Genomic DNA, 12,035 nt, shown 5'->3' with positions numbered 1-12,035 from the left:
AGGTCACCAAAAGGTCATCAAAAGGTCATCAAAAGGTCACCAAAAGGTCACCCAGGGGACACCCAGGGGACACCAAAAGGTCACCAAAAGGTCGCCAAAAGGTCATCAAAAGGTCACCAAAAGGTCACCAAAATATCACCAAAAGGTCACCCAGGGGACATCCAGGGGACACCAAAAGGTCACCAAAATGTCATCAAAAGGTCACCAAAATGTCATCAAAAGGTCACCAAAAGGTCACCAAAATGTCACCAAAAGGTCATCAAAAGGTCACCAAAAGGTCATCAAAAGGTCACCAAAAGGTCATCAAAAGGTCATCAAAAGGTCACCAAAAGGTCATCAAAAGGTCACCAAAAGGTCACCCAAGGGACACCAAAAGTTCATCAAAAGGTCACCAAAAGGTCATCAAAAGGTCATAAGAATGTCACCAAAAGGTCACCAAAAGGTCATCAAAAGGTCACCAAAATATCACCAAAAGGTCATCAAAAGGTCACCAAAAGGTCATCAAAAGGTCATCAAAAGGTCATCAAAAGGTCACCAAAAGGTCACCAAAAGGTCATCAAAAGGTCACCAAAAGGTCACCCAAGGGACACCAAAAGGTCACCAAAAGGTCACCCAAGGGACACCCAAGGGGACACCACCCCCAACATCTCCTGCTCCCCACCCTGATGTCCCACCACCATCTCCACCACCCACCCAACATCTCCTGCTCTCCACCCTGATGTCCCACCACCATCTCCACCACCCACCCAACATCTCCTGCTCTCCACCCCACCCTGATGTCCCACCACCATCATCCTCAACATCTCCTGCTCTCCACCCTGATGTCCCACCACCATCTCCACCACCCACCCAACATCTCCTCCTCTCCACCCCACCCTGATGTCCCACCACCATCTCCACCACCACCCACCCAACATCTCCTGCTCTCCACCCTGATGTCCCACCACCATCATCTCCACCACCCAACATCTCCTGCTCCCCACCCTGATGTCCCACCACCATCTCCTCCACCCACCCAACATCTCCTGCTCTCCACCCCATTGTCCCACCACACCCAACATCTCCTGCTCTCCACCCCACCCTGGTGTCCCACCACCCCCAACATCTCCTGCTCTCCACCCCACCCTGATGTCCCACCACCACCATCTCCACCACCCATCCAACATCTCCTGCTCCCCACCCTGATGTCCCACCACCATCTCCACCACCCACCCAACATCTCCTGCTCCCCACCCTGATGTCCCACCACCATCTCCACCACCCCCAACATCTCCTGCTCTCCACCCCACCCTGGTGTCCCACCACCCCCAACATCTCCTGCTCTCCACCCTGATGTCCCACCACCATCATCTCCACCACCCCCAACATCTCCTGCTCTCCACCCCACCCTGATGTCCCACCACCATCTCCACCACCCCCAACATCTCCTGCTCTCCACCCTGATGTCCCACCACCATCTCCACCACCTCCAACATCTCCTGCTCTCCACCCTGATGTCCCACCACCATCTCCACCACCCACCCAACATCTCCTGCTCTCCACCCCACCCTGATGTCCCACCACCATCTCCACCACCCCCACCATCTCCTGCTCCCCACCCTGATGTCCCACCACCATTTCCACCACCCCCAACATCTCCTGCTCTCCACCCTGATGTCCCACCACCATCTCCACCACCCCCAACATCTCCTGCTCTCCACCCTGATGTCCCACCACCATCTCCACCACCTCCAACATCTCCTGCTCTCCACCCTGATGTCCCACCACCATCTCCACCACCTCCAACATCTTCTCCTCTCCACCCTGATGTCCCACCACCATCTCCACCACCTCCAACATCTTCTCCTCTCCACCCTGATGTCCCACCACCACCATCTCCACCACCCACCCAACATCTCCTGCTCCCCACCCTGATGTCCCACCACCATCTCCTCCACCACCCAACATCTCCTGCTCTCCACCCCACCCCAGTGTCCCACCACCACCATCTCCTCCACCCACCCAACATCTCCTGCTCTCCACCCCACCCTGGTGTCCCACCACCTCCAACATCTCCTGCTCTCCACCCCACCCTGATGTCCCACCACCATCTCCACCATCCAACCAACATCTCCTGCTCTCCACCCTGATGTCCCACCACCATCTCCACCCACCCAACATCTCCTGCTCTCCACCCTGATGTCCCACCACCATCTCCACCCACCCAACATCTCCTGCTCCCCACCCTGATGTCCCACCACCATCTCCACCACCCACCCAACATCTCCTGCTCTCCACCCTGATGTCCCACCACCATCTCCACCACCCCCAACATCTCCTGCTCTCCACCCTGATGTCCCACCACCATCTCCACCACCCCCAACATCTCCTGCTCTCCACCCTGATGTCCCACCACCACCATCTCCACCACCCCCAACATCTCCTGCTCTCCACCCCACCCTGGTGTCCCACCACCATCCAACATCTCCTGCTCCCCACCCTGATGTCCCACCATCATCTCCACCACCCAACATCTCCTGCTCTCCACCCTGATGTCCCACCACCATCTCCACCACCCACCCAACATCTCCTGCTCTCCACCCTGATGTCCCACCACCACCATCATCTCCACCCACCCAACATCTCCTGCTCTCCACCCCGGTGTCCCACCACCATCTCCACCACCCACCCAACATCTCCTGCTCCCCACCCTGGTGTCCCACCACCCCCAACATCTCCTCCTCTCCACCCTGATGTCCCACCACCATCTCCACCACCCACCCAACATCTCCTGCTCTCCACCCTGATGTCCCACCACCATCTCCACCATCCCCAACATCTCCTGCTCCCCACCCTGATGTCCCACCACCATCTCCACCACCCCCAACATCTCCTGCTCCCCATCCTGATGTCCCACCACCATCTCCACCACCACCCAACATCTCCTGCTCTCCACCCCACCCTGATGTTCCACCACCCCCAACATCTCCTGCTCTCCACCCTGATGTCCCACCACCATCTCCACCACCCACCCAACATCTCCTGCTCCCCACCCCGTTGTCCCACCACCATCTCCACCACCCACCCAACATCTCCTGCTCTCCACCCCACCCCAGTGTCCCACCACCACCATCTCCACCACCCACCCAACATCTCCTGCTCTCCACCCCACCGCAGTGTCCCCGGCCCACCTTGTCCTCCTCCCTGACGACGTACTGGGCCACCTTGAAGGAGCTCAGGTACTCGTTCATGTTCTGCACGTCGGCGTCGTCGGTGGCGTCCTGGTTCCGGTCCAGCAGCCGCGCGATGGCCTCGTTGTCGTAGTGGATGACGCTGCTGTCCTCCTCCTTGTTGTCCCCTGCGCCGACGCACCGCGTCACCCGGGAGGACACGGGAGGACACGGGAGGACACAGGAGGACACAGGAGAAGCCAGGAGAACCCAGAACAACACAGGAGGACCCAACAACACCCAGAAGGACACAGGAGGACCCAGGAGAACCCAGGAGAACCCAGAACAACACAGGAGGACCCAGAAGAACCCAGGAGATCACAGAAGGACTCAGGAGAACCCAGAAGGACACAGAAGAACCCAGAAGAACCCAGGAGAACCCAGAACAACACAGGAGGACCCAGAAGAACCCAGAAGGACACAGGAGAACCCAGAACAACCCAGCAGAACCCAGAAGGACCCAGAAGGACACAGGAGAAACCAGGGGAGCCCAGGAGAACCCAAGAAAACCCAGAAGGACACAGGAGAACCCAGGAGAACCCAGAAGGACACAGGAGAACCCATAAAAACCCACCAGAACCCATCAGAACCCAGAAAAAGCCCATCAGAACCCATCAGAACCCAGGAGAACCCATCAGAACCCAGGAGAACCCATAAAAACCCATCAGAACCCACCAGAAGCCAGAAAAAACCCATCAGAACCCAGAAGAACCCAGAAGAACCCACCAGAACCCATCAGAACCCACCAGAACCCAGAAAAAACCCATCAGAACCCAGAAGAACCCAGGAGAACCCACCAGAACCCATCAGAACCCAGGAGAACCCATCAGAACCCACCAGAACCCATCAGAACCCAGAAAAAACCCATCAGAACCCACCAGAACCCATCAGAACCCACCAGAACCCAGAAGAACCCACCAGAACCCAGAAAAAACCCATCAGAACCCACCAGAACCCATCAGAACCCAGAAGATCCCAGGAGAACCCAGAAGAACCCATCAGAACCCATCAGAACCCATCAGAACCCACCAGAACCCAGAAGATCCCAGGAGAACCCATCAGAACCCAGAAGAACCCATCAGAACCCAGGAGAACCCATCAGAACCCACCAGAACCCATCAGAACCCAGAAGATCCCAGGAGAACCCATCAGAACCCACCAGAACCCACCAGAACCCATCAGATCCCAGGAGAACCCAGAAGAACCCATCAGAACCCATCAGAACCCAGAAGATCCCAGGAGAACCCACCAGAACCCATGAGGACCCAGGAGAACCCAGGAGAACCCAGAAGAACCCATCAGAACCCATCAGAACCCAGGAGAACCCATCAGAACCCATCAGAACCCATCAGAACCCAGAAAAAACCCATCAGAACCCACCAGAACCCATCAGAACCCATCAGAACCCAGGAGAACCCAGAAGAACCCAGAAGAACCCATCAGAACCCAGAAGATCCCAGGAGAACCCATCAGAACCCATCAGAACCCATAAAAACCCACCAGAACCCATCAGAACCCAGAAGATCCCAGGAGAACCCAGAAGAACCCAGGAGAACCCACCAGAACCCATCAGAACCCAGAAAAAACCCATCAGAACCCAGAAGAACCCACCAGAACCCATCAGAACCCATCAGAACCCAGGAGAACCCACCAGAACCCACCAGAACCCACCAGAACCCATCAGAACCCAGAAGATCCCAGAAGAACGCATCAGAACCCATCAGAACCCATCAGAACCCACCAGAACCCATCAGAACCCCAGCTGATCCCAGGAGAACCCATCAGAACCCAGGAGAACCCAGAAGAACCCATCAGAACCCATCAGAACCCAGAAAAAACCCGGAAGAATCCACCAGAACCCACCAGAAACCCACCAGAACCCCAGGAGAAGCCCACCCCACCCCACCCCACCCCACCCCACCCCAGGCTGGAGCTGACCCTCGTTCTCGTCCTTGAAGAGCTCCTCGGTGCCGAACTTGAGGATGTCGTCCAGCTCCTGCTTGGACATGGAGCCGGCCTTGGAGCCCAGCCCCGGGCGCACCACCAGGTGCGTCAGCATCATCTTGCGCTTGGCCACCTGCGTGATCCTCTCCTCCACCGACGCCCGCGTCACAAAGCGGTAAATCATCACCTTGTTGGCCTGGCCGATGCGGTGGGCGCGGCTGAAGGCCTGGGGGGATGGGGACATGGTGGGGACACGGTGGGGATGTGGTGGGGACACCTGAGGGACATCTCAGGGACAGGAGGAACATTTCAGGAACATGAGGAACATCTCAGGGACATCTCAGGGACAGGAGGAACATCTCAGGGATATGAGGAACATCTCAGGAACTTGAGGAACATCTCAGGGACATCTCAGGGACATCTCAGGGACATGAGGAACATCTCAGGGACATCTCAGGGACATCTCAGGAACATGAGGAACATTTCAGGAACATCTCAGGGACATGGGGGACACCTTGGGGACACCTCAGGGACATCTCAGGGACGTGGGGGACATGTCAAGGACATCTCAGGAACATGAGGAACATCTCAGGGACATGAGGAACACCTCAGGGACATCTCAGAGACATGGGGGACATGTCAAGGACATCTCAGGGACATGAGGAACATCTCAGGGAGATCTCAGGGACATGAGGAACACCTCAGGGACATCTCAGGGACATCTCAGGGACATGAGGAACATCTCAGGAACATCTCAGGGACATGAGGAACATCTCAGGGACATCTCAGGGACATAAGGAACACCTCAGGGACAGAAGGAACATCTCAGGAACATCTCAGGGACATGAGGAACATCTCAGAGACATGAGGAACATTTCAGGAACATCTCAGGGACATAGGGGACACCTCAGGAACATCTCAGAGACAGGAGGAACATCTCAGGGACATCTCAGGGACATCTCAGGGACATAGGGGACACCTCAGGAACATCTCAGGGACATCTCAGGGACATGAGGAACACCTCAGGGACAGAAGGAACATCTCAGGGACATCTCAGGGACATAGGGGACACCTCAGGAACATCTCAGAGACAGGAGGAACATCTCAGGGACATCTCAGGGACATCTCAGGGACATCTCAGGGACATCTCAGGGACATGAGAAACATCTCAGGGACATCTCAGAGACATGGGGGACATGTCAGGAACATGAGGAACATCTCAGGGACATCTCAGGGACATGGGGGACATCTCAGAGACATGAGGAACATCTCAGGAACATCTCAGGGACATGAGGAACATCTCAGGAACATCTCAGGGACATGAGGAACATCTCAGGGACATGAGGAACATCTCAGGAACATCTCAGGGACATGAGGAACATCTCAGGGACATCTCAGGAACTTGAGGAACATCTCAGGGACATCTCAGGGACATCTCAGGGACATGAGGAACATCTCAGGGACATCTCAGGAACATGAGGAACATCTCAGGGACATCTCAGGGACATCTCAGGGACATGAGGAACATCTCAGGGACATCTCAGGGACATCTCAGGGACATGGGGGACATGTCAGGAACATGGGGAACATCTCAGGAACATGAGGAACATCTCAGGGACATCTCAGGGACATGAGGAACATCTCAGGGACATCTCAGAGACATGGGGGACATGTTAGGAACATGAGGAACATCTCAGGAACATCTCAGAGACATGGGGGACACCTCAGGGACATCTCAGGGACAGGATGAACATCTCAGGGACATGAGGAACATCTCAGGGACATCTCAGGGACATGAGGAACATCTCAGGGACATCTCAGGGACATCTCAGGGACATAGGGGACACCTCAGGAACATCTCAGGGACATGGGGAACATCTCAGGAACTTGAACATCTCAGGGACATCTCAGAGACATGAGGAACATCTCAGGGACATGAGGTACATTTCAGGAACATCTCAGGGACATGAGGAACACCTTGGGGACACCTCAGGGACATGAGGAACATTTCAGGAACATCTCAGGGACATGGGGGACATGTCAAGGACATCTCAGGAACATGAGGAACATCTCAGGAACACCTCAGGGACATGAGGAACATCTCAGGGACACCTCAGGGACATCTCAGGGACGTGGGGGACATGTCAAGGACATCTCAGGAACATGAGGAACATCTCAGGAACATCTCAGGGACATCTCAGAGACACCTCAGGGACATCTCAGGGACATCTCAGGGACAGGAGGAACATTTCAGGAACATCTCAGAGACATGGGGGACATGTCAAGGACATCTCAGGAACATGAGGAACATCTCAGGCACATCTCAGAGACAGGAGGAACATCTCAGGAACATCTCAGGGACATGGGGGACACCTCAGGAACATCTCAGGGACATGAGGAACACCTCAGGGACACCTCAGGGACACCTCAGGGACATCTGAGGGACATCTCAAGGACATCTCAGAGACATGAGGAACATCTCAGAGACATGAGGAACACCTCAGGGACATGAGGAACATCTCAGGGACACCTCAGAGACATGAGGAACATCTCAGGGACATGAGGTACATTTCAGGAACATCTCAGGGACATGGGGGACACCTTGGGGACATCTCAGGGACATCTCGGAGACATGGGGGACATGTCAGGAACATGAGGAACATCTCAGGAACATCTCAGGGACATGAGGAACATCTCAGGGACATCTCAGGGACATCTCAGGGACATCTCAGGGACATGAGAAACATCTCAGGGACATCTCAGAGACATGGGGGACATGTTAGGAACATGAGGAACATCTCAGGAACATCTCAGAGACATGGGGGACACCTCAGGAACATCTCAGGGACAGGAGGAACATCTCAGGGACATCTCAGGGACATCTCAGGAACATCTCAGGGACATGAGGAACATCTCAGGGACATGAGGAACATCTCAGGGACATCTCAGGGACGTGGGGGACATGTCAAGGACATCTCAGAGACATGAGGAACACCTCAGGGACATCTCAGGGACATGAGGAATATCTCAGGGACAGAAGGAACATCTCAGGAACATCTCAGGAACATGAGGAACACCTTGGGGACACCTCAGGGACATGAGGAACATCTCAGGGACACCTCAGGGACATCTCAGAGACATGGGGGACATGTCAAGGACATCTCAGGGACATGAGGAACATCTCAAGGACATCTCAGGGACATGAGGAACATCTCAGGGACATCTCAGGGACATGAGGAACATCTCAGGGACGTCTCAGAGACATCTCAGGGACATGAGGAACATCTCAGGGACATCTCAGGAACATCTCAGGGACATGAGGAACACCTTGGGGACACCTCAGGGACTTGGCAAGAAGGGGAGACAGGGAGCTGGGGAGGGTGACACCAGCCAGGTGACACCAGCCAGGTGACCCTGTCAAGGTGACACCAACCAGGTGACAATGACCATGTGACAGTGTCCAGGTGACACTGACCGGGTGACCCTGACTGGGTGACACTGACCGGGTGACCCTGACCGGGTGACACTGACCGGGTGACAGTGTCCACGTGACAGTGATGGGGTGACAGTGACCGGGTGACACTGACTGGGTGACAGTGTCCGGGTGACAGTGACCGGGTGACACTGACCAGGTGACAGTGTCCAGGTGACCCTGACCGGGTGACCCTGACCGGGTGACTCTGACCGGGTGACCCTGACCGGGTGACCTTGACCGGGTGACACTGATGGGGTGACAGTGTCCAGGTGACAATGACCGGGTGACCCTGACCAGGTGACAGGGTCTGGGTGACACTGACCAGGTGACAGTGTCCAGGTGACACTGACCGGGTGACACTGACCGGGTGACAGTGTCCGGGTGACAGCACCCACCTGGATGTCGTTGTGGGGGTTCCAGTCCGAGTCGAAGATCACAACCGTGTCGGCTGTTGCCAGGTTGATGCCGAGGCCCCCGGCCCGCGTCGACAACAGGAAACAGAACTGCTGCGCCCCCGGCGCTGCCCCCGCGGCGTCAGTGACCCCGAAAACACCCGAAATACCCCAAAAACACCCGGAAACACCCCCAAAACACCCCAAAATACCCCAAAACCACCCAAACCACCCCAAAACCACCCAAAAACCCAAAAAAACCACCCCAAAACACCCCAAAATACCCCAAAAACACCCCGAAATACCCCAAAACCACCCAAAACACCCCAAAACACCCAAAACACCCCAAAACCACCCAAAAACCAAAAAAACCACCCCAAAACACCCCAAAATGCCCCAAAAACACCCAAAAACCAAAAAAAAAACCCAAAATACCAAAAACACCCCAAAACACCCCAAAATGCCCCAAAAACACCCCGAAATACCCCAAAAACACCCAAAACACCCCAAAACACCCCAAAACCACCCAAAAAACAAAAAAAACCGCCAAAATACCAAAAACACCCCAAAACACCCCAAAAACACCCCAAAAACACCCCAAATACCCCAAAACCACCCCAAAAATCACCCAGAAACACCCGAAACACCGGAATACCCCAGGACGCCTGTCCCTGTCACCTCCCTGTACCCCCAGGTGTCCCCAGGTGTGTTTAGGTGTCCCCAGGTGTCCCCCGGCTGTGTGTCCGGCTGTCTGTCTGTGTGTCTGGCTGTCTGTCTGTGTGTCCAGCTGTATCTCAGGTGTCCCCATGTCCCCGGCTGTCTGTGTGTCCGGCTGTCCGTGTGTCCCCTGTCCATGTGTCCGGCTGTATCTCAGGTGTCCCCCCGGCTGTGTGTCCCCTGTCCGTGTGTCCGGCTGTATCTGTGTCCGGCTGTATCTCAGGTGTGTCCCGCTGTCTGTGTGTCCGGCTGTGTGTCCCCGTGTCCGGCTGTATCTCAGGTGTGTCCGGCTGTATCTCAGGTGTCCCTATGTCCCCGGCTGTGTGTCCCCTGTCTGTGTGTCCGGCTGTATCTCAGGTGTGTCCGGCTGTCCGTGTGTCCCCGGCTGTGTGTCCGGCTGTGTGTGTCCGGCTGTATCTCAGGTGTCCCCCCGGCTGTCTGTGTGTCCGGCTGTCCCCGTGTCCGGCTGTATCTCAGGTGTGTCCGCCTGTCCGTGTGTCCCCTGTCCGTGTGTCCGGCTGTCCCCGTGTCCGGCTGTATCTCAGGTGTCCCCATGTCCCCGGCTGTGTGTCCGGCTGTGTCCCCGTGTCCGGCTGTATCTCAGGTGTCTGTCTGTCTGTGTGTCCCCTGTCCGTGTGTCCGGCTGTATCTCAGGTGTCTGTCTGTCTGTGTGTCCGTGTGTCCGCCTGTCCGTGTGTCCGGCTGTATCTCAGGTGTCTGTCTGTCCGTGTGTCCGCCTGTCCCCGTGTCCGGCTGTATCTCAGGTGTCCGGCTGTGTGTCCGCCTGTCCGTGTGTCCGGCTGTATCTCAGGTGTCCGGCTGTGTGTCCGCCTGTCCGTGTGTCCGGCTGTATCTCAGGTGTGTCCCCTGTCTGTCTGTCCGTGTGTCCCCGGCTGTGTCCCCGTGTCCGGCTGTATCTCAGGTGTCTGTGTGTCTGTGTGTCCGCCTGTCCCCGTGTCCGGCTGTATCTCAGGTGTCTGTCCGTGTGTCCGCCTGTCCGTGTGTCTGGCTGTCCGTGTGTCCGCCTGTCCATGTGTCCGGCTGTCCGCCTGTCCCCGTGTCCGGCTGTATCTCAGGTGTCCCCCCGGCTGTCCCCGTGTCCGGCTGTATCTCAGGTGTCTGTCTGTCTGTCTGTCCGTGTGTCCGGCTGTATCTCAGGTGTCTGTGTGTCCGTGTGTCCGTGTGTCCGCCTGTCCCCGTGTCCGGCTGTATCTCAGGTGTCTGTCTGTCTGTGTGTCCCCTGTCCGTGTGTCCGGCTGTGTCCGTGTGTCCGGCTGTGTGTCCGCCTGTCCCCGTGTCCGGCTGTATCTCAGGTGTGTCTGTCCGCCTGTCCGCGTGTCCGGCTGTATCTCAGGTGTCTGTCTGTGTGTCCGCCTGTCCGTGTGTCCGGCTGTATCTCCGGTACCGTTGAAGCGGTCGATGGCCTCCTGCCGCAGGGCCCCGGTGATGCCGCCGTCGATCCTCTCGTATTTGTAACCCTCGAAATCCAGGAAATCCTCCAGCAGGTCCAGCATCTTCGTCATCTGCGCAAACTGGGATGAACTGGGACGGACTGGGACCCGCTCGGGGGGGACTGGGGGGGACTGGGACCCACTGGGATGGACTGGGAACCACTGGGAATGGACTGGGACACACTGGGATGGACTGGGAGGGAACTGGGATGGACTGGGATGGACTGGGATGGGACTGGGATGGACTGGGAGGGACTGGGAGGGACTGGGAGGGACTGGGAGGGACTGGGGGGGAACTGGGATGGACTGGGAATGGGATTGGGACACACTGGGATGGACTGGGAGGGGATTTGGGGTCACTGGGATGAACTGGGATGGACTGGGAGGGACTGGGATGGACTGGGAGGGACTGGGATGGGACTGGGATGAACTGGGAGGGACTGGGAGGGAACTGGGCTGGACTGGGACCGACTGGGAGAGACTGGGATGGACTGGGATGGGACTGGGGGGAACTGGGAGGGACTGGGATGGACTGGGATGGACTGGGAGGGACTGGGAGGGACTGGGATGGACTGGGAGGGAATTTGGGGTCACTGGGATGAACTGGGATGGACTGGGAATGGACTGGGAGGGACTGGGAGGGACTGGGATGGACTGGGAGGGACTGGGAGGGACTGGGAGGGACTGGGGTGGGATTGGGATGGACTGGGATGGACTGGGAGGGAACTGGGATGGACTGGGATGAACTGGGATGGACTGGGGTGGGATTGGGACACACTGGGATGGACCGGGATGGACTGGGATGGACTGGGAATGAACTGGGATGGACTGGGAGGGACTAGGATGG

At 56.7% G+C, this 12,035-nt stretch overlaps 1 protein-coding gene across 1 annotated transcript in view; it reads right to left on the bottom strand.

Annotated features, from left to right (window-relative positions):
• Nucleotides 1-12,035, bottom strand: part of CHD3 (chromodomain helicase DNA binding protein 3) — a 100,396-nt gene that overhangs the window by 34,155 nt on the left and 54,206 nt on the right. Inside the window, 4 exon segments of the mRNA XM_058828490.1 lie at nucleotides 3,171-3,337; nucleotides 5,148-5,379; nucleotides 9,024-9,148; nucleotides 11,143-11,260. Of these exon segments, the coding sequence (XP_058684473.1) occupies nucleotides 3,171-3,337; nucleotides 5,148-5,379; nucleotides 9,024-9,148; nucleotides 11,143-11,260 (642 nt within the window).

This window comes from Poecile atricapillus (genome assembly GCF_030490865.1).
Source record: "Poecile atricapillus isolate bPoeAtr1 chromosome 36 unlocalized genomic scaffold, bPoeAtr1.hap1 SUPER_36_unloc_3, whole genome shotgun sequence".
Taxonomy (NCBI): domain Eukaryota; kingdom Metazoa; phylum Chordata; class Aves; order Passeriformes; family Paridae; genus Poecile; species Poecile atricapillus.
This window is presented reverse-complemented; position numbering and strand designations above follow the sequence as displayed.